The sequence below is a fragment of the Gadus morhua genome, chromosome 3, assembly GCF_902167405.1.
Source record: "Gadus morhua chromosome 3, gadMor3.0, whole genome shotgun sequence".
In the NCBI taxonomy this organism is placed as follows: Eukaryota; Metazoa; Chordata; class Actinopteri; order Gadiformes; family Gadidae; genus Gadus; species Gadus morhua.
In genome coordinates this window covers 28,864,837-28,887,613 of record NC_044050.1, presented here as the reverse complement: position 1 = coordinate 28,887,613, position 22,777 = coordinate 28,864,837, and the positions used below count along the sequence as shown (strand labels likewise).

The 22,777-nt window shown below is 50.0% G+C and overlaps 1 protein-coding gene across 6 annotated transcripts in view; it reads left to right on the top strand.

Moving 5' to 3' along the window:
- The window catches only part of htt (huntingtin), a 56,794-nt gene extending 34,613 nt beyond the window's left edge, over window positions 1-22,181 (top strand). For 2 of the 6 annotated variants that reach the window (XM_030350559.1, XM_030350557.1), the window contains 19 exons: window positions 641-786; window positions 1,789-1,966; window positions 3,260-3,367; window positions 4,011-4,195; window positions 4,748-4,874; window positions 5,426-5,529; window positions 6,794-6,948; window positions 7,419-7,558; window positions 7,960-8,042; window positions 8,163-8,293; window positions 9,114-9,246; window positions 9,955-10,110; window positions 10,508-10,698; window positions 11,212-11,326; window positions 12,508-12,721; window positions 15,453-15,666; window positions 16,774-16,936; window positions 19,242-19,402; window positions 19,705-22,181. In XM_030350559.1, coding sequence (XP_030206419.1) covers window positions 641-786; window positions 1,789-1,966; window positions 3,260-3,367; window positions 4,011-4,195; window positions 4,748-4,874; window positions 5,426-5,529; window positions 6,794-6,948; window positions 7,419-7,558; window positions 7,960-8,042; window positions 8,163-8,293; window positions 9,114-9,246; window positions 9,955-10,110; window positions 10,508-10,698; window positions 11,212-11,326; window positions 12,508-12,721; window positions 15,453-15,666; window positions 16,774-16,936; window positions 19,242-19,402; window positions 19,705-19,918 — 2,918 coding nt within the window. In that variant the 3' untranslated portion in view covers window positions 19,919-22,181. Of the gene's footprint in view, window positions 1-640; window positions 787-1,788; window positions 1,967-3,259; window positions 3,368-4,010; window positions 4,196-4,747; window positions 4,875-5,425; window positions 5,530-6,793; window positions 6,949-7,418; window positions 7,559-7,956; window positions 8,043-8,162; window positions 8,294-9,113; window positions 9,247-9,954; window positions 10,111-10,507; window positions 10,699-11,211; window positions 11,327-12,507; window positions 12,722-15,452; window positions 15,667-16,773; window positions 16,937-19,241; window positions 19,403-19,704 lie in introns of all 6 variants that reach the window. The other 4 variants (XM_030350558.1, XM_030350556.1, XM_030350561.1 and 1 more) reach the window with 3 other exon arrangements.
- Window positions 22,182-22,777: the final 596 nt, after the last annotated feature.

Sequence of the window (22,777 nt, the reverse complement as noted above, 5' to 3'; positions counted from 1 at the left end):
TACTTTGTGTTTTTGTTGTATTGTTTTATACCCTGTCTTTTCCACTGAAGCTGTGCTGCATTAACAACCTCCCTAGAGGAGTTGCTATATCCGATTGTTGAACCGGAGTGTAGCGCTACAGGTCAATGTTCCTTCACTGTTTTATTACTCTATCGTTTTTATTTTGCTATCTGTTCATGCCGACTCCTTCTATCCTCCTTCCTCTGTTCTTAACCACCCCCTCCTCTCTGTCTACCTGTTCTTAACCACCCCCTCCTCTCTGTCTACCTGTTCTTAACCACCCTCTCCTCTGTCTACCTGTTCTTAACCACCCCCTCCTCTCTGTCTACCTGTTCTTAACCACCCCCTCTCTGTCTACCTGTTCTTAACCACCCCCTCCTCTCTGTCTACCTGTTCTTAACCGCCCCCTCCTCTCTGTCTACCTGTTCTTCACCGCCCTCTCCTCTCTGTCTACCTGTTCTTAACCACCATCTCCTCTGTCTACCTGTTCTTAACCACCATCTCCTCTTTCTACCTGTTCTTCACCACCCTCTCCTCTCTGTCTACCTGTTCTTAACCACCCCCTCCTCTGTCTACCTGTTCTTAACCACCCTCTCCTCTCTGTCTACCTGTCCCTCACCACCCCCTCCTGTGGCTCCAGGCGAGCCAGGGTTCTTCCCCAGGGTGCTCTCTCTGTGCCGGGCGCTGTCCCAGTACCTTCTGAGTGTCAGCAGGCTGCCCGCCTCGCTGCACATCCCCGTCGACAAGGAGCACCTGATCACCGTCTTCACCGTCACGGCCACCGAGGTGAGAGGGACGCCTCTGGTCGCGTAGAAGAGGTCCTCCCCTTTTAAATGAACGTTCACATTGAGGGCATCTAGCATTTTATTTTATGGCAAAAAGGTGGAGCGTGGAATAGCTTTCCAGTGAAACCCTCTAGCTTTGGGAGTTGTGGAGTTCTCCCCGAGTACATTCATATTCACATTTAGGGCATTTATCAGACGCTTTTAACGAAAGCGACTAACAATGAGTACATTTTTGACAGAAGAAAGAGAAACGACAATGTATGACTGTCGGTACAGTAAGGATGTTCATAGAAACAATCAATAGGTTAATCCATTCCCCATCTACGACAGAGATAGCTAGGATAAGATGTTACACAATGCTAAGTACTATTTATGAGTGCCAGGATGTACAACATACACTAAGTGTGTAAGGGGGGTAAGGAGGGAGGCTATGCAGAGTTCAGGTGAACCCTGAACAAGTGAGTCTTGAGTCGGGTACGATCTGAAAACTGTACAGCGACAGAGAAGCGGAGGAACGATCAGGCTCGATCGATTCCCTGGTCAAATCAAAGAAGAGACGCCCGGATTAGTAAATCAGAAATAAGCCGGGGGCAGTCTCACACCGCATTTAGACAGAGCGCAGACTCGCAGCACATGTCCCCCACTCACATCTGACAGCTGTCGTCTCTAACCACTGTCACTCCATCACCAGCGCTCCATAGTAAACCGTGCAGCACAACTAGGGCAGAACAATCAAACCAATTCAAACCGACATCGCAATGTAATATAACGCGATAAAATGTAATTGATATTTTTTTTGCTGAATGCTTCCAATGTTGTGTTGGTCAAACAACAGAATGATTTATTGCTTGTTTAGTGATTGATGCATAACAAAAATATAATAAAAGAATCGCATGCTAAATCGCATTCGCAGTATTGGACGCATAATCGCAAATTGTATTATTTGCCCCGATCGTTGAGCCCCCCGCCCCACGCTGACCCCCTGTGTCTCCCCCCGGGGCAGCTGATGGCGTGGCGGCTGCTGCAGGATGCGCTGCCCATCAGCGTGGACCTCCAGTGGGGGCTGGCCGCCCTCTGCCTCGCCCTGCAGCAGCCCTGCGTGTGGAGCCGCCTGGCCAGCCCCGAGTACACCTCCCACACCTGCTCCCTGGTGCGCTGCCTGCGCCTCATCATCACCGCAGGTACCCGGGGGGGAGGGGGGCACCGGTTGGTTCATGGGCGTAACCGGTTGGTTCCTGGCATTGTCGGCGTTGTGTTGTGATGAAGAGGCCCGGACCAGGATGTCTTTGGAGACGATCTGCGTTTATTCTGACAAAGGTGTAAATAACAACAATATCCTCCGGTCAACTTTTATTAAAGTGAGCTCCTAAACGAATCAAATGACAGAAATATGTTACCGTACTACATTTACGTTTACATTTAGGGCATTTAGCAGACGCTAAGCTAGAAGCTAGCAGGTAAACTTATGAATGTAGTTTAACAGAGGCTAAAATGGACATTTCTGTGACCACAGTGTCGCTCACCTCTCCCAAGGAGTACAACATCAAAAGGGGAGAGGCAAAAGCGTGAAGCGCATTTATAGGGGGGACCCACGAAAGGGAACGCCGGGGTACAGAAACTGAGTCTCAAACGTTCCACATATTGACTCAGGAGGCCGGACATGTCAGGTTTTAACTATTAAAACAGATTTTGTGTAATTATAGTACTACATATTACTGCTGTATAATTGACTGTTACATTAGCAGGTCGCCCGCACCTGTCAAATCAAGTCAATTCTATTTTATTTCTATTTTATTTCCCCTGACCCTAGCCCCCACAGAGGGCAAGAAAAACTCCCGTAATTAGCAAGGAAGGAAGACAGACAGACAGACAGACAGACAGACAGACAGACAGACAGAACATTGTAAATGGGGGAAGGGGCGCTGGCAGGTCTACCATAAGGAGACTCCAGGCATCCAGTCGCAGTCATCGTAACCCGCTACAACAGACAGAATAATGAATTACAAGGGAAAGTGCAAACTGGAAGTCTAGACACAGACGAGCACGAACAAACACGCATCGATGGAGACAGAAACAGGAACATTGTCCTGATCAGACAGACACTGACAAACGTCATCCACGCATTCTGTATCATTCCTGACACCAGCATCGTTTCACACCGCGATGTTCCTAACTGTAGGAACATCGTACCTCCGCAGACTGTAGAGGTACGATGGTCCTAACTGTAGGAACATCGTACCTCCAGACTGTAGAGGTACGATGTTCCTAACTGTAGGAACATCGTACCTCCAGACTGTAGAGGTACGATGTTCCTAACTGTAGGAACATCGTACCTCCGCAGTCTGTAGAGTACGTTCAGCTTCCCTGATGACCGGTGGCAGACTAGTCCATAGATAGGGTATCCCATCCTGTTGGGAGGCGGTCCCTAATGTTGGATCGCTTTGGGCCGTCCCATGCCCGCTGTGTCCCTGCAGTGGCGGTGAGTCCGGGCGACCAGCTGCTGCATCCAGAGAAGAAGAAGACCAGGGCGGAGCGGGAAGCGGAGGAGGACCAGCTGGACTCCGCCCCCCCGCCCGAGATCAGTGAGTGGAGCCGGCTGATGGGGAGGGCGGGGGGGGACGGGGGACGGGGGTCCCGGGAGGGTCGAGAACCCTCGCCGCTCTACAGGGATCCATACGAGACTGATGGAGCGGTGTGCTGTGAATGGTTTTAGGAAGTGCCACAGACGTCGTTTTGTATTTCTGCACTCCCCCATGCGACTGCCTGTCTCTCTTCTCATACTGCCTGTCTCTCTTCTCATACTGCCTGTCTCTCTTCTCATATACTGCCTGTCTCTCCTCTCATACTGCCTGTCTCTCCTCTCCTACTGCCTGTCTCTCCTCTCATACTGCCTGTCTCTCCTCTCCTACTGCCTGTCTCTCTGTCGGGGTGGCTGGTGGCTCAGGAGGTAGAGCGGGTCGGCTGGAAACCAGAAGGTTGCTAGTTCGATCCCCGGCTCCTCCTAGCTGAGTGCCGAGGTGTCCCTGACGCCTCACCCTGACTGCTCCTGACCAGCTGGCTGTCGCCCTGCGGGGTTGACTCTACCGTCGGTGTGTGAATGTGTGGATGAATGGGTGAATGTGAGGCAGTGTTGTAAAGCGCTTTGAGAGGCCGCTGGTTAGAAAAGCGCTGTTTAAATGCAGTCCATTCACCGTTGTTTTAACAGCGTTTGTGTTTTCCGTTCAGACGTGTGCCAGCAGCAGGCGTGTGAGATCATGGCGGAGCTGGTGGAGGGCCTTCAGAGCGTCTTCGCTCTCGGTCACCATAGGAACGCCGCCATCCCCGCCTTCTTCACGCCCACCCTGAGGAACATCATCATCAGTCTGTCGCGCCTGCCGCTGGTCAACAGCTACACCCGCGTGCCCCCACTGGTGAGTGTCTGTCTGTCTGTCTGTCTGTCTGTCTGTCTGTACCCCTGTACCCCCCGCTGGTTAGTGTCTGTCCGTCTGTCTCTAACGTGTGTGGGCCCACCTCGACCAGGTGCTGCAGTTAGTTAACCTCTACACTAGGAAACGTGAATGAGTCTACTCCTTTATATGAGGCAAGTGCTGCAAGCAGCGCTCAACTAATGTACTTCTTAAGTTTTATTCTTTCTTTCTTTCTTTCTTTCTTTCTTTCTTTCTTTCTTTCTTTCTTTCTTTCTTTCTTTCTTATTCTCTACAAACTTTGGGACCCGTGTCCTTCCACAAGTTTTCACCTAGAGACCCTATTCCACTTTTAAAATGTTCGTATTAGCTTGGAATCGCGCCCTTCCGTTCGCATTTTTTTAATATTTGGAACTTTTCCAAATATTTGTAGACTTTCTATGATGGAGTCAATGTGAGGACGGCGGGGCCGTCTACCCGTCCTCTAAGGTCACTGACGCACCATGACACCGGTTACAGTGTTAATGCGTGTGTTCTCCTCTGACTGGGTCTCCTCAGGTGTGGAAGCTGGGCTGGTCTCCGCGCCCCGGGGGCGAGTTCGGCACCACACTGCCGGAGATCCCCCTGGACTTCCTGCAGGAGAAGGACGTCTTCAGGGAGTTCCTGTACCGCATCAACACCCTGGGTAAACACCGCGTAGTGTAGCGTAACGTAGTGAGACACAGTCCTCGTAGTGACGCACTGTGTCCATTGTTGTTCCTGGTGTGGATCCCTCTTGGGCTGATGGTTTAGGCTATAGTAGAAGCTTGAAGTCTTGACAAAAAAACCTGAATGTCAAGATGAGATTCAAAATAAAGTATCTTCCTTTATTTGCGAAGCAGAGCTCATTTCAAAAAATATTCAAAATGTAAAGATTATCGTTCAAAAAGGAAATCATAAGACGGGGCATGACGTACAAGGTCTACAGAAGACTGTCTGCTTTTCCAGCCCAAACCCCCCCCCCCCCCCCCCCCCCCCCCCACGGCCTGAGGTCTGTTCCTTTAAGGACAACTTGCCCTCGAGGGGAGCACACACAGCACACGCATCAATCAACCAAACAAACACAAGCACGCACAATACTGACAACCACAACTAAAGGAAAACGAAGGGATTGGATCCTACAGTCCTGATGAGCACAGCTTACTGTGTGTGTGTGTGTGTGTGTGTGTGTGTGTGTGTGTGTGTGTGTGTGTGCAGGCTGGAGCAGCAGAACCCAGTTCGAGGAGACCTGGGCCACCCTGCTGGGGGTGCTGGTCACCCAACCAATCACCATGGACCAGGAGGAGGAGGTGCAACAGGAGGTACACTCACTCACTCACTCACTGAGACACTCACTCACTCACTCACTCACTCACTGAGACACTCACTCACTCACTCACTGAGACACTCACTCACTCACTCACTCACTCACTCACTCACTCACTCACTCACTCACTGAGACACTCACTCACTGAGACACTCACTCACTCACTCACTGAGACACTCACTCACTGAGACACTCACTCACTCACTCACTGAGACACTCACTCACTCACTCACTGAGACACTCACTCACTCACTCACTGAGACACTCACTCACTCACTCACTCACTCACTCACTCACTCACTGAGACACTCACTCACTCACTCACTGAGACACTCACTCACTCACTCACTGAGACACTCACTCACTCACTCACTGAGACACTCACTCACTCACTCACTGAGACACTCACTCACTCACTCACTCACTCACTCACTGAGACTCACTCACTCACTCACTCACTCACTCACTCACTCACTCACTCACTCACTCACTCACTCACTCACTGAGACACTCACTCACTCACTGAGACACTCACTCCCTCACTCACACACTGAGACACTCACTCACTGAGACACTCACTCACTCACTCACTCACTCACTGAGAAACTCGCACGCACGCGCACGCACACACACCCCCACTTTCACTCATTCACACACACTCACACTTTAACTCATTCACACACACTCACACTTTCACTCATTCACACACACTCACTCCCTTACTCACACTCACACAAGATAAAAAACACACTCACACCCACTCACAGTCGCACACAAAAACAAACTCACCCACAGTCGCACAACTACACACACCTACACTCATACACTCATACTCACTCACACACACACCTACAAACACAGACAGTCTCACACACACACACACACACACACACACACACACACACACACACACACACACACACACACAGCTTGAGTACAAGAAGCACATGCAGTCTTGCAAATATCACTGATCTCCAACTCCTATTAAAGAATTGCACTTCTCCTCCTCCTCCTCCTCCTCCTCCTCCTCCTCCTCCTCCTCCTCCTCCTCTGGGTGGATGTTCTCCCCCTCCTCTTCCTCCTCCTTCTCCCTCTCCTCCTCCTCTGTCTGCTCTGGGTGGATGTTCTCCCTCCTCCTCCTCCTCCTCTGTGTGCTCCGGGTGGATGTTCTCCCTCTCCTCCTCCTCCTCCTCCTCCTCCTCCCGCTCTGTCTCCTCTCCCCTGGGTGCCCCCCCCCCCCCCCCCCCCCCCCCCGGTAGGAGGACCTGGAGCGGACCCAGCTCAACGTGCTGGCGGTGCAGGCCATCACCAGCCTGGTTCTGAGCGCCATGACGCTGCCCGCCGCCGGCAACCCGGCCGTCAGCTGCCTGGAGCAGCAGCCCCGCAACAAGAGCCTGAAGGCCCTGGACACGCGGTAGGACCCCTGCTGGCCACTAGGCCCCGCCGCACCCCCACAGAACACACGGCTCTGGGGCACTAGAATCTAGATACTACGGAACGGGATGAAGGACACTCTAAAATTTTTTTTTTTTTTTTTTTTGAAGTCAGACTTTCTTTACTCTGAACTTTGACTTTATTCTTAAGTTTCTAATTTAAATCTCACAATACTGACTTTAATTTGAAAATTCAGATCTGAATCTCAAAATTATGAATTAAATCTCAACATTCTGACTTTGAGATCGTCGCAAATCCAATGTGGCCCTGATCCTCTTCCGTTAAACACTTTATCGGTAGAAACTAATTAAGATTCTCAGCAGATATGAACGTTGATCGGTTTGGTCACATGGGTATCATGATTTATTTCACACGAGCCATCTTGGGTTTGATTTAGCCCTAGATGTTTGGGCTATTTAGTCATCAACCGCTTTTTCTGCTGGGCTCCAGATTTGGCAGGAAGTTGGCGGTGATCCGGGGGGAAGTGGAGCGGGAGATCCAGGCGCTGGTGTCCAAGAGGGACAACGTCCACACGCACCACCCCTACCACGCCTGGGACCCCGTGCCCTCGCTGTCCGCCGCCTCCGCCGGTAACACACGCACGCACATGCACACACACACACAAACACACACACAAACACAAACGCACGCACGCACGCACGCACGCACGCACGCACGCACGCACGCACGCACGCACGCACGCACACACATACACATACATACACACACATACACACACATACAAACATACACCAGTACAAACACACACCAGTACAAACACACACACACCAGTACAAACACACACACACACACAAAAGTACAAACGCACGCACACACAACAGTACAAAAACGCACGCACACGCAAACAACCGTACAAACACACACACACACGCACCACCCCTCACTGCCATGCAGTTCCTGTGCTGCTGTACGTGCATGTGTGTGTGCACTGTGATGTGACTCTGTCGGTGTTGTTGGTTTGTTTAAGCAGGGACTCTGATCAGCCACGAGAAGCTGCTGCTGCAGATCAACACGGAGAGAGAGATGGGCAACATGGACTACAAACTAGGACAGGTAACCCCCCCCCCCCCTCCACGCTGTATACAGCCAGCCTTTGGGATAGACCATCCGTCCTCTTCTTAGTCTACCTATGAGGTGTTGGGGAGTTGTCTTACCTCCGTCCCCCTCCGTCAGGTGTCGATCCATTCGGTCTGGCTCGGCAACAACATTACACCCCTGAGGGAGGAAGAGTGGGGTGAGGATGAAGAGGATGAGACAGACACCCCAGCACCCTCCTCCCCCCCAACCTCTCCCATCAACTCCAGGTCAGACACACACAGACACGCATACACGCGCACACGCACACACAGACCTACAGCACAACGGCAATCAAATGTTGTCTTGTTCAGGGCGTCCGCGCATCCTCAAAAAGTCTTAAATTCATTTTTCTAAATTTAAGGCCTTGAAAAGTCTTAAATTCGTTACAAATGTCATATGCTGGTCTTAAATACAGTAACACAAGGTCGGGGCAGGACTATTTATTTTGAGAGGCTTCTTTCTTGCTAGCTGCATATATAAACGATTATCTGCGTGCTTGCTAGCTAGTCTGCGACAATGGGTAGGTGAATGAGTCTGATTGAGTGACCCACATGCTATGCTTGGGTTGTAATACAGCGGGATCCCCCCTACCATCGTGTGTTTAAGGTCTTAAATTTCAAGGTGGTATTAAAAAGGTCTTAAAAAGTCTTTAATTTGACTCGCTGAAACCTATGACCAGGTTTAATCTCCTGTCCTGTAGTACTACTGTCATTTGTTCATTAGGTTTTCCCAACATGTCAACTTGAAGTGAACAGAGAATCATAAGGCTGGATTAACATGCATTCAGAGTTTTCAGTATTATATACAAGATGAAATGTCAGGGCTCATACCAGGGCTGCACGATATATATTTTTCTCATCAAAATCACGATGCATGCATGTGCAATATTCGTATCGCTGGCAGTGGGATGTTATCATATCGCAATGCGTACCACAGAAAGACAAAATGTCCCACTATGGTGCAGCCCTATCTCATACCTAATGGTAGACCCTCCAGGATGTCCGTCTTAGTCTGAACCCCTCTCTGCTGCTGTGGTTCCTCTCCCAGGAAGCACCGGGCCGGGGTGGACATCCACTCCTGCTCCCAGTTCCTCCTGGACCTCTACAGCCAGTGGCTCATCCCCGGGACCCCCAACACCAGGCGGACCCCCGTGGTGCTGATCAGTGAGGTGGTCCGATCGGTGAGAAACACCCCCCCTCACTACCGGGCGGCATGTGGCTCAGGAGGGAGAGCGGGTCGACTAGAAACCGGATGGTTGCTGGTTCGATCCCCGGCTCCTCCTATCTGAGTGTCGAGGTGTCCCTGAGCGAGACGCCTCACCCTGACTGCTCCTCACCAGCTGGCTGTCGCCCTGCGTGGTTGACTCCGCCGTCGGTGTGTGAACGTGTGCATGAATGGGTGAATGTGAGGCAGTATTGTAAAGCGATTGGCCACTGGTTAGAAAAGCGCTGTCTAAATGCAAACCATTACTATCGTAATCCACCACTACGAGGACTCGAGACTCTTTACCATCGCATGCTTGTGGTTTCTGTTGTCTTGCTCTGTGTCTCACCTTTTTCTCCTCCTCTTCGTCTCCTCCTTCTCCTCATCCTTCCTCCTGTTCCGCTACCTCTTCATCCCTCTTCACCTCCTTCTTCTCCTCCTCCTCCCCCTCTTCGTATCCGCCCTCTCATCCTTCTTCCTGTTCCTCTTCCTCCTCCTTCTCCTCATCCTCCTCCTCCTCCTCCTCCTCCTCCTCCTCCTCCTCCTCCTCCTAATCCTTCTCTTTATTCGTCTCCTCCTCCTCCTCCTAATCCTTCTCTTTATTCGTCTCCTCCTCGTCCTTCTCTTTCTTCGTCCCCTCCTTCTCTTTCTTCGTCTCCTCCTCCTCCTCCTCCCCCTCCTGTAGCTGCTGGCGGTGTCGGACCTGTTCACGGAGAGGAACCAGTTCGACATGATGTTCTCCACCCTGATGGAGCTGCAGAAGCTTCACCCCATGGAGGACGAGATCCTCAACCAGTACCTGGTGCCCGCCATCTGCAAGGCCGCGGCCGTGCTGGGCATGGTGAGAGGGAGAGGGAGGGGGAGAGGGAGCTGGGCCTGGTGAGAGAGGGAGGGAGAGGGGGGAGGGAGCTGGGCCTGGTGAGAGGGAGGGGGAGGGGGGAGGGGGGGAGAGAGAGCTGGGCCTGGTGAGAGGGAGAGGGAGCTGGGCCTGGAGAGAGAGGGAGCTGGGCCTGGTGAGAGGGAGGGGGAGGGAGGGGGGAGGGGGGGGAGAGAGCTGGGCCTGGTGGGAGGGAGGGGGGGAAAGAGAGAGGGAGGGGGAGAGGGAGAGATACGGCTGAGCATGGTGAGAGAGGACCCACGCGCTCCCAACAGGGGCGTTCCTCGGTACGAGAGGCAAGGTGTTTGTAGGCACGCTGTGCAGGTCATTTCTAAAAACGAGTCTCCATCCCCCCCCCCAGGACAAGGCCATCGCGGAGCCGGTGTGCCGGCTGCTGGAGACCACCCTGCGCAGCACCCACCTGCCCAGCAGGGTGGGGGCGCTCCACGGGGTGCTGTACGTCCTGGAGTGCGACCTGCTGGACGACACGGCCAAGACGCTCATCCCCGTCGTCTCCGAGTACCTGCTGTCCAACCTGCGCGCCATCGCCCAGTGAGTGGGGGGGGGGGGGGGGGGGGGGGGGGGGGGGCACCGCCCAGTGAGTGGAGGGGGGGGGGGGGGGGGGCACCGCCCAGTGAGTGGGGGGGGGGGGGGGGCACACGGGTTCTCAGCCTCTGCGTTGCCATGGTATTCATGGGGAGTTGTAGCCAATCAGATTACAGCTTTGTTGAAGCTACATTCAAAAACCAACAGAATCTAAATCCTAGTTAGAGTTTCCAACGGTTTTTTTTCATTTCTGATCTGAACCCCAAACCTAACGTCATCATGGGTAATCTGGATTAGTCCAGTGGTCCAGAATTCACGTGTAATCAAGGTCCCTGTCTGACACCCCCTGCTGGGTTAATGTTGGGCCAGATCCTATCCTTTAATCAGGCAATTTGAACTGTGGTACAGTACCGCCAGTGGCCACTAGATGTCTCCCGGTCCTCTCCTGTGTTCTGCTCTGTGTTGAACCTGTGTGTGTGTGTGTGTGTGTGTGTGTGTGTGTGTGTGTGTCCTCTCCAGCTGCGTGAACCTCCACAACCAGCAGCACGTGCTTGTGATGTGCGCGGTGGCGTTCTACATGATGGAGAACTACCCCCTGGACGTGGGGGCCGAGTTCTCCGCCGGAGTCATCCAGGTGAGCCTCGCTCACTCTTTATCGCCCACTCTCCACCTCTCACTCTCCACCTCTCACTCTCCACCTCTCACTCTCCATCGCTCACTCTTTATCGCTCACTCTCCACCCTCACTCTCCACCCTCACTCTCCATCGCTCACTCTCCATCGCTCACTCTCCATCGCTCACTCTCCACCCTCACTCTCCATCGCTCAGTCTCCATCGCTCACTCTCCATCGCTCAGTCTCCATCGCTCACTCTTCACCGCTCACTCTCAATCGCTCACTCTTCACCGCTCACTCTCTGCATCGCTCACTCGCCATCGTTCACTCGGCATCTCTCACTCTTCATCTCTCACTCTGCATCGCTCACTCTTCATCTCTCACTCTGCATCGCTCACTCTTCATCTCTCACTCTGCATCGCTCACTCTTCATCTCTCACTCTTCATCGCTCACTCTGCATCGCTCACTCTTCATCTCTCACTCTGCATCGCTCACTCTTCATCGCTCACTCTGCATCTCTCACTCTTCATCTCTCACTCTTCATCTCTCTCTGTATCGCTCACTCCTCATATCTTACTCTGCATCTCTCACTCTGCATCTCTCACTCTGCATCTCTCACTCTTCATCTCTCACTCTGCATCTCTCACTCTGCATCTCTCACTCTGCATCTCTCACTGCATCGCTCACTCTCCATATCACACGCTTCATCGCTCACTCCATCCACGAGCATGAGGCTCCGTTTGAAGGAGACCGACGAACCACAAACATTCACCTCTTAGAGCCGCTCCACACGTTACTACTCCTGCATAGATTCACAGGGTTTACACTCGATCGCTGTTTGTATGCGTTATTGATCGTATGAAAAAACTGAGGTCCGGGCGGCATGTGGCTCAGGAGGTAGAGCGGGTCGGCTGGTAACCGGTAGGTTGCTAGTTCGATCCCCGGCTCCTCCTAGCAGAGTGTCAAGGTGTCCCTGAGCGAGACGCCTCACCCTGACTGCTCCTGACGAGCCGGCTGTCACCCTGCGCGTCTGACTCCGCCTTCGGTGTGTGAATGAACGTGTGAATGTAAGCGCTTCGAGTGGCCACTGGTTAGAAAAGCGCAGTTTATCTGCGATCCATTTACCATTTCCGTCATTCGTTTAAGTTGTTCCGTGCCTCCACGTCCCTCCGTCATCACTGTGACCCCCCTCCCCTTCAGATGTGCGGGGTGATGGTGTCGGCCTCCGAGGACTGCACGCCCTCGGTCATCTACCACTGCGTGCTGCGCGGCCTGGAACGCCTGCTGCTGTCGGAGCAGCTGTCGCGCGTGGACGGCGAGGCGCTGGTGAAGCTCAGCGTGGACCGCGTCAACATGCCCTCGCCCCACCGCGCCATGGCCGCCCTGGGCCTCATGCTCACCTGCATGTACACCGGTAAGACCCCGCCTCCGCCACCGTAGCTTAACGTAGCTTAGCGTACCGCCGCCGCCGCTATAGCATAGCGTAGTGAACCGCCGCTGTAGCTTAGTGTACCACAAGCCACCGCTGTTGCTTAGCGACCCGCCCTGCACGCACAGCACTCGAGCAACTCGGGTTAGCTAGCTCCTGTCGGCTAACCCGGGGCTAGCTAACCTGAGCTAGCTGACCCGAGCTAACTAACCCCGGCTAGCTGACCCGAGCTAGCTAACCCGAGCTACCTTACTAACCCGGGCTAGCTTACCCGGGCTAGCTTACCCGAGCTAGCTAGCTAACCCAATCTAACTAACCCAAGCTAACCCCATCCATGCCAGACCGTGCGGTACGATATTCCAACATCGATGGCATGATGAAACTAATAAAGTACTTTATAGGTGTACACACACACATTATTGTGATAATGTGTGCCCAGCTGATCTGTGGAACTGTGAAAAGATAACCTTAAAGAATGTATCAAATGTATTGATCATAACGGGCAGAGTGGTTCATCATGAACTGAGTGGATTGTAAGTTTCCCCCTAACTCTCCTTTAAGGGGAATTGATAAAATACAGATTCCTGCTCACGTGCCACAGGATTTGATGTCTGCAAATAACTTTTTATTTGAACGGGCCCACATCCAGGAACAATCCTGCAATGTGCCTCGTTAATACTGGTCTAATGCTGGTCCAGTACTGGTTTAAAACTGGGGAACCTGCTTTCATCCTGCACCTGCCTGCTGTATTTAAAGCAAACTATTTCCATTAACAATGGATGCCACCATTCTTATTCAAACACTACTTGGCCTTACCTTAATGGATGTATGTGTGTGTCAGAGGTCGCGTTAACCGACAAATGTCCGTCATTGACGGATATTTTTTAACTATGACGGAAAAATCTGAAGGCAGTCCGTCATTTTGACGGATTTTACAATGACCATTACCAATAATAAACATAAGAATAAAAATCACAATTGAAGTAACAGGCAAGTTGTGACAGTTTTCTTACTCTACATAAGCTTCATTGCCGACACCAACTTTCAAACTGAGCCGAAGTTACGGCCGTGCTCAACGCCTCGCGCTATCCTACAGCTGACAGCGCGTTGAAGACCCACGGACTAGAGGCATTGGAGCGCGTCTGTGCCCACTACGGGTCACCGCGGGGTGCAGCTGCACCACTGGTTGAGAATGACCGCATGCAGAGGGATTATCCCGATGAAGAGAGTGCTGGCAGGGTCGGGAAATCCCTCGTTCAGGGGCTCCTGTCGGCTGCTCATCACTTCGCTAGGGGAAATGTTTCCCAATTTTAGAGCGCTGGCTGAAGTGGCGCTGGTTATCCCAGTGTCAAGTGTTGCAGCTGAGCGCGGATTCAGCCTTCAAAATAACATAAAAACCGCCACGAGAAGTCGTCTGTCGGAGGCAAAGACGCAGCATCTAATGACAATCGCCTCGGCAGCAGTATCCATCGATACGTTTGATTTCAAGCAAGCAAGCACACTTTTCAAATCCATGCGGGCAAGAAGGAAAGTTTGAGCTGCCTACAGAAGATTACCAAGAATTATAAGTGGACTGTTCATTTTCACTATAATTGTCTTCGTTCAGCTAAAAATAGCCCATTACAGCCCATACATCGTTCTATGTTAAGGCACAACAGCCGCAATGTTTTAAAAGTGGAAAAATCGAGTTCTCACCTTCAGAAAGAAATGCATAAATAAATTATTAATTATTATTGAAACACGCTTGTTCTGTGAATTATTTTTTTTAATGAAAATAAGTCAATAAAAACAAGTGAGGCTATTGAATATAAGCATTATAGCTTAGGCCTAGGCCTATATTACCATTTAAAAGTTAAAATAAAATGACGGATAATAATGGACAATGACAGATTTTTTACGACCCTGTCCGCCAAATGACGGACAATGAAAAAGTCTAGCGCAACCTCTGGTGTGTGTGTGTGCGTGTGTGTATCTAGATGGCTTCTTTTAACCTACCTCTAACTTTAAGTCACCCTCACTAACTCTAATAACAGTCAGCATGAGCTACTAGCTTGTCTAACGTGCCAACCTGCTGTCCGCCCTTAGCTGTAGCTAACTAGCTGGAGCTAACTAGTAGCACTCGAATGCTAATGGAATCCTTTTCTCCATCCCCTTCTGTTAAGCTGTCCTCCGCCTAAACTCTCTATACTATATATACACTCTCTCTCTGTATAATCAGCCCGGTGAACGTTGTGTTTGAAATCCTTACAAGCACTCTTTCAGTTATGCTAATTGTCTTTAAAAGAGAAGGGGACTGATTATGGTTCCACGTCGACGCAATGCAAGGATGTTCACGGACGTAACGTGGTACACGCCTGCGTCGAAGCGTCTGCGTGGTCCTTGCGTTGAGTCGAAGAGGAACCATAAACAGCCCTTTAGGATAATAGATAAAAGATTAAGGATTTCAACCACCATCGTGACCTGAGGTGCTCCCCTGAGATTGACTGAACCCCGAGATTGACTGAACCCCGAGATTGACTTAACCCAAAAATGACGGTACCAGCCTCCTGAAATTAATCTTGTCACATCAACCTCCCCCCTTCCCTCACTTCAAACCCCCCCCCCCCCCCCCCCCCCCCCCCCCCCCCCCCCCTCTCGACCGGTCGCACTGGCCCCTCCCCCTGCCCATGCCCCCCCCCCCATCCCCCCCCCCCACCACCCCCTGTCGTCCTCCTAGCCGTGATTGCGTCGGGGTCAGAGGTGACAGGGGTTAGAGGTCAGGTGGGCTCTGCGGTTGCGGAGGCTGTGGGCGTCACAGCGGGTCCTGTGGGTTTCTCCTCAGGCAAGGAGAAGGCCAGCCCCGCCGGACGCCCCGCCCACCCCGACCCCCAGGCCCCCGACAGCGAGTCGGTCATCGTCGCCATGGAGAGGGTCTCCGTGCTCTTCGACAGGTGAGAGAGAGACACGCCCCCTCGTAGGTGTAGCAACACTGTTGTCACACGGACTGTGGTTCACATGGACTCTGCGTCGCCTCCTTCCCCCCCGTCTTACACTCTTATTGTGCGTTGTACGTCCTGGCACTTGAAAATAGTACTTAGCGTTGATTAGCATCTTATCCTAGCTGTCTGTGTTGTATACAAGTAATGGGTTAACCTAGCGATGGTTAGTGCTTGGCTCTTGGTTCGTTAGGTTAATCAATTCCCCGCATGCAACAAAGATAGCTAGGATAAAACGCTACACAATGCTAAGTACTATTTAAGTGCAAGAACGTACAACATACATTAAGTGCGTAAGAGTGGGGTGAGAGGGGGAGGCTATGCAGAGTCTAGGTAAACGCTGAACAAGTTAGTCTTGAGTCTACATACCAAACTAGAGGAATTGGTGGAATGCAGCAAAGATTGCTAGGATAAGATGACACGGCTATTTTTAAGTGCCAGGGCGTCCAGCACACAATAAGTACTTAAGAGGAGTGGGGGGGTAAGGGGGTAAGAAACGGGTCATTAATGTAGGTGTCCTTGCATGGGTTGAGCTCCTCTCAGCTATCGTCTGATTGGCTCAAGGCCTCTGCTCTGTTTCGGCTCATTCTACCGTTCTTCGGCTCTGTCTCATTTAGGGCTGAACTATTTGGGGAAATAATCTAATTGAGATTATTTCGACCAATATTGCGATTGCGATTTAGTATGCGATTAACTTCATTTTCTTTATGTTCTGTAATATTCACTGAGAAAGCAATAAATTATTGTACGTATGACCAGCACAACGTTGGAAGCAGTTAACATATGAACTGCTATTTCCTTTAGGCCAGGCCATTGTGTTGAGGTGACTTGATGCATGAATTGATATTATAACATCTTTAGTTAACGATTGAATTGTACAATTAAAATAAATACAAATCTTACTGATCCTCAGTCAGTAACGGTAACACTAAAAGAAATCGCAGCCTTTGCGATTTGCACATCGCATTGTATTTCGGTGCGATGTCGGTTTGACTCGATTAATCGTTCAGCCCTGGTCTCATTCCCTTCCCTCTGCTCCCACTCGGGAACGCCGCTCCCCAGGATCCGTAAGGGCCTTCCCAGCGAGGCGCGCGTGGTGGCCCGGATCCTGCCCCAGTTCCTGGACGACTTCTTCCCGCCGCAGGACATCATGAACAAGGTCATCGGGGAGTTCCTGTCCAACCAGCAGCCGTACCCCCAGTTCATGGCTACTGTCGTCTTCAAGGTCAGAGTCCACACAGCATACACACAGACACACACACGTATACACACACAACATACAAACAGACACACCTAGACAATAACAGACACACAGGTATACACACACAATATACACACAGACACACACAAGTATACACACACAACATACAAACAGACACACCTAGACACTAACAGACACACACACACACACAGGTATACATACACAACATACACACAGACACACACAGGTATACACACACACACACACCTAGACACTAACAGACACACACACAGACACAGACACACACAGGTATACACACACAACATACACACAGACACACACAGGTATACACACACACACACACACACACACACCTAGACACTAACAGACACACACACACACACACACACAGACACGAACGCATGCACGCAGACATACAGGTTGTGTCTCTCGCTATTTATTTGTTCCTTGTATATGAACTGTGACTTTTTAGGACGTCAGCAATACTGACCTCGAAATCCCCTGTAGTCGTTCTTCTAATTGAGATTGTGTTTGCTATTTTGAAACAGATTTAAATTAATGAGGTTTGTTGAGGCAGTAAGCTGTCTCATTATCTCCCTAACGAACACTGCCAAGCATATCAATGATCCTGGGTAACAGTTGCTGTGTTCGTGTTTTTATTTGTTGTGGGGTTGTCACGCCAACCAGCCTGGGAGAGGAGAGATGGCAGCAAGTCTCCCGAATTTGAAAACAATCAAGACACTGGGCCTGGGTCTCATAATGGGCCTGGATCTCCTCATATGGGAGTGGCTCTCCTCATTATGTGCGTGGCTCTCCTCAATATGGGAGTGGCTCTCCTCAATATGGGAGTGGCTCTCCTCAATATGGGAGTGGCTCTCCTCAATATGGGAGTGGCTCTCCTCAATATGGGAGTGGCTCTCCTCATTATGGGAGTGGCTCTCCTCATTATGGGTGTGGATCTCCTCATTAGGGGAGTGGCTCTCCTCATTATGGGAGTGGCTCTTCTCATTATGGGATTGGCCCTCCTCATTATGGGAGTGGCCCTCCTCATTATGGGAGTGGCTCTTCTCATTATGGGAGTGGCTCTCCTCATTATGGGAGTGGCTCTCCTCATTATGGGAGTGGCTCTCCTCATTATGGGAGTGGCTCTTCTCATTATGGGAGTGGCTCTTCTCAGAGAACAAACACCATTGTAAATGCTTACATAATAATCCCAAATACACATGAATACAAGAATGTAGTGAAAATACGTGTTTACGTTATTAAAAAGAAGCATTCCAGAAGCAGGCCTAGCCGTAGCCAGCTATGAGGTCACGGTAACTTTTCCTAAATTATTGTTATTAGTCCTTTTTTAAATTATATATAAAAAATGGGATTTATTCGTTTTTTGATCATATATTTTTTAAAATACAAATCTGTGCTATATCACTTTAGAATCAGGAGTTTAATATGTTGACATTACACACACACACAAAATATAATATTTGAATGCAAGTATTTTTTCCAACAAGTCCCGCTGTATCTATTTAATTATAGATAATGAATACTTGCCAAAACGAAAAAATAACCTCACATATGTGTCTTTCAATAATTAATTTGTTACCAGTAATACGTAAGACGGCCAAAAAAATCCACTTTCCTTGACAGCGGTCATTATATGCTTAGCAACGGTGAATTATCAAAAAATGATACACCTATGGAAGTTGTGAAGGGCCCATGCAAGTTCCACAGCATTGAGAAGAGACGTGTAATAGGGCTTTGACTCCGAACCTGGTCATTCGAATATAATTAGAATATCAAAAAATAAATCAAAATTCAAACTAGTATTAGGCAGCCCTTAATATTCAAACCTGTTATGGGCAGGCCAGGAGGGAGAGACGTCGGAGAACCCCACGCAGTCTATTCATAATATTGTATTGACCACGGAAGAGGCAGTGAATGAAGTATTGATTAGACAGCGATTTATTGGAAACCTAATAAACCGTTGGAACGCGCAGGACCGGTAACCATAGCAACGCCGGTAAACAAACCTCACGATCGCCAAATCCAGGTCTTACTGAAGGCATTTAATGGTCAAAATATTATTAATAAATATTCGAATATATTCGAATATTAATAAACAAACAAACTCGAATAGGATTTTTGGGCAAAAGTCAAAACCCTAAAGTGTAATAAAATAAAGTATTCTGGACCTCGCTAACTTCTACACCCTGGAAGCGGGAACATTTGAACACGACCCAGGAACTCTGAAATGGCGACGTTACGTTCTCCCCCCCCCCCCCCCCCCCCCCCCCCCCCCCCCCCCCAGGTGTTCCAGACGCTCCACGCCACGGGGCAGTCCTCCATGGTGCGCGACTGGGTGCTGCTGTCGCTCTCCAACTTCACCCAGCGCTCCCCCGTCGCCATGGCGATGTGGAGCCTCTCCTGCTTCTTCGTGTCGGCCTCCACCTCCCAGTGGATCTCCGCCCTGTATCCTCCAGCGCCGCGTGTGTGTGTGTGTGTGTGTGTGTGTGTGTGTGTGTGTGTGTGTGTGTGTGTGTGTGTGTGTGTGTGTGTATTATGAGTGAGTGTGTCTGTATATGTGTGTGTGTGTGTGTATTATGAGTGAGTGTGTCTGTATATGTGTGTATGTGTGTGTTTGTGTGCGCCTGGGTGTGTGTGAGTGTATAGGTCTGTATGGATATATTTGTGTGTATGTGTACGTCCACCTGTGTGTGGTGTGTGTCTCACCTCCACCTGGTGTGTGGTCCTTGACCCCCCGGCTCTCCCAGACTGCCCCACGTGATCAGCAGGATGGGCAGCAGCGAGGTGGTGGACGTGAACCTCTTCTGCCTGGTGGCCATGGACTTCTACCGGCACCAGATCGACGAGGAGCTGGACCGACGCGCCTTCCAGTCGGTGTTCGAGACCGTGGCCTCCCCGGGCACCTCCTACCACCAGCTGCTGGGGTGCCTGCAGTCCATCCACCACGACACCTCCCTCTGAGGGGGGGAGGAGAGGGGGAGGAGGAGGAGACAACGCCTCCCTCTGAGGGAGGAGGGAGGGAGGGTAGGGGAGAGTGAGAGTGAAAGGAAGGAGGGAGGGAGAGGGAGGAGGAGGAATGAAGGTAGAGAGACTGGTCACATGTGAACACCTCACTGAAGTAGAACGCAGCCTCCCTTTGATGGGAAGGGAGGGATGAGAGGGTGGGAGGTGGAGGAGAGGAGGAGGAGGGAGGGGGGAGGACCGATGGAAGAGAACAGATCACATCCCTGTACACCTCCCTGATGAAGAGAGGCTCCACCTCCCTCTGGTCAAGACGAGAATGTTGAATTAGTCCCCCTCTCCTTCCTCCCTCTCCTCCCCGCCCCAGAGCCTCGCGCCGTGACTCCCCGCACACTAATCAGCGTATTCTAAGGCACCGTGCTGACGTCAGACACTGTAGCGATGAGTCAACCACCGGCCCAGGCGTGCACTAGAGATTCCCGGGGTTAGACGGTACGCTCTGACTTCCTGTGTGGTTAGCTGAGATTTGAAGCAGCAGGTCAGTTTGTGTTGAGACTGGGAGCACGTCGCTTGCTGATCTATGAAATGCACTGACCCGGGTTCCTTTAACTGTGATGTCCACTACGACATTTCTATAGATCCGCAACATAACACTTCACGTTCCCGCGGTGAAATCGACCGAGCATATTAATTATATAACAAACTGGATTTGTATATTTTCCTGTGAGGACGTCCTTATTCATTGCATCGAGTTAAGTCGAAACATAGATTCATTCTGAGTAATTACGATATTTAAAGTGCCGAAATGTCTATTTTTGTGTGTGCTTTGCTAGAGGAAGCGAATACATGAGATGCAAAGCAGGGAGATTGCCTGCTGTGAAATGTGATCGGCTTGTTATTATTATCTATGGTTGAGGTTGTATATTTGTATGTTGTGCGCCCTCACTCTGATTCCCAACATGAACGAGCTCAGAGAGACACTTTGTAAGACAGAGGTTTTATGTATACTTTAAAGTCAATGATCACCTATAGCCATATTATGTTCCGATTATCGTTTAGGATTACAGATTCCATGTCCCTTAAAGATGGCCCAAGGATGATTGTGGTGTCTGGGGCGCTGGTTTTAGACTGACATCTAGAGGAAGGTTTAGAAGAGTTGTACACCAACGCAAACTACATTTTTAGTTCTGGCCAAGGCCTAAAATAGTTTGTGGGGGCCAGGACCGCGAACCCCCTCCCTGAGGCAGAACACATGGACTTTTGCTCGTGTTTTGTTGCATCAAAGTCTCGTCGGAGCCGACGTGCGTTAGTGTCTGACCCGCCCATCGGTTGTGTTTATGATTTTGTTTTAATTCTCAGGATTTAAGATTTCAATGTTATTGTTGTGATAAGAATGGAAACGTGTGTCATCTTTTAATGGAGTACCTTCTTATGCCATGTACAAAAAAGATTCCACGTTAATTGTAAAGTGACACACACACATGATTGTAAAGTAATATAAAAAGCCATGTTGCATGACCCACTTGTACTGTCTATAGATGTACCAACTACGATAGACGGTAAGGTTACACGATGCATCACTGTCATGCTCCCCGGGCCGAATCGAACGACCGACAGAAGACCGGGGATTGCACTTACGACGACGGTTTATACTTGCTTCTGTCCATTATCACTGTTTGTGAGCTGCCTAGAAACCTTCACCATAGACTTCCGTTTACGAAGCGTGTGTGAGTGTGTGTGTGTGTTAGAATGTGACATCCAACTTGTACAGTGGCGCTTGCAGACGCATGCAGACATACGTATGTCACAGTGGTTGATGTGTTGTCTCGGTCCACTGGTGTTGTAGTGGTTTCTCAGGGCGATGGTTGCAATGGTGGACCGTGGAACGGATGCAACTCGCTCTTTTGTGACCGACTACAGCTTTAGACAAATCACAGTTGAGGAGTTTTAGCGAAGTATAAATCATAAAGAAAAAAGGACAACGTTTGTCTACCTTTCGATAGTTTTTTCTTTTTGGACTAAAGCTTTATTTTAGTTTTATGAAAGACGATTTGTGCTACAGAGAAAAAATTAGTATACAGAACTGGTCTCTCCTTCGTTAAACTTGTTTACTTTGGGGAAGGGTTGGGGGGTAAAACACGACTTTACATGAAGATTAGTTTTCTGTGCTTCACACATTATGACGTGACATTGATCGACGACCGATTGACTTTGATCATGGTAATAGACGATGTATTCAAATAATAATAAATCATCCTCTATGCTTGTTAGTTCGTGTGTCTCACTTTAAAAATGGTAAGCTATTGAATGGCATTGGTGTGATAGAAATATGTTTATTTTAGTTTAAGCACGGAAGTTAGTGATTGCAATTGGGGGACATTATCTAAACTATAAGATGGGATGGCTAGATAGATAACATTGCACATGAAAAAAGAGCCAGATGTAGATATTAAATAAATAAACGTGTGTGTGTGTTTGGGAGAGAGAAAGAGTCACAATAGATGTGTATTCTGCTGGCTGTGGGGACAAAGGATAGTAAATGTCCAGACAGTTTTAGAATGCTTGGATTGCTGTCTATTTTAACTGGTTGTGATTCAATAACGTAATGGTACATAATGAAATTAAGGCCTCACTTGTATACCATCTACTTCTTTCCATCCACCCAGACATCTGCTTATTTACATTCAGCCCGTAGGTTGCTAATGTTATGCAAATGTTGGTGTGTCGGCCTCCTTGTTTGTTCAAACACTTCATTAAGAGCCGTGACTCCATCATTAAACCCTATTAATAGGATTAGCGGGCAGCTGCCATATGGCCCCTTAAGCATACACTCTGTTACCCTACACTTACAGACAAGAT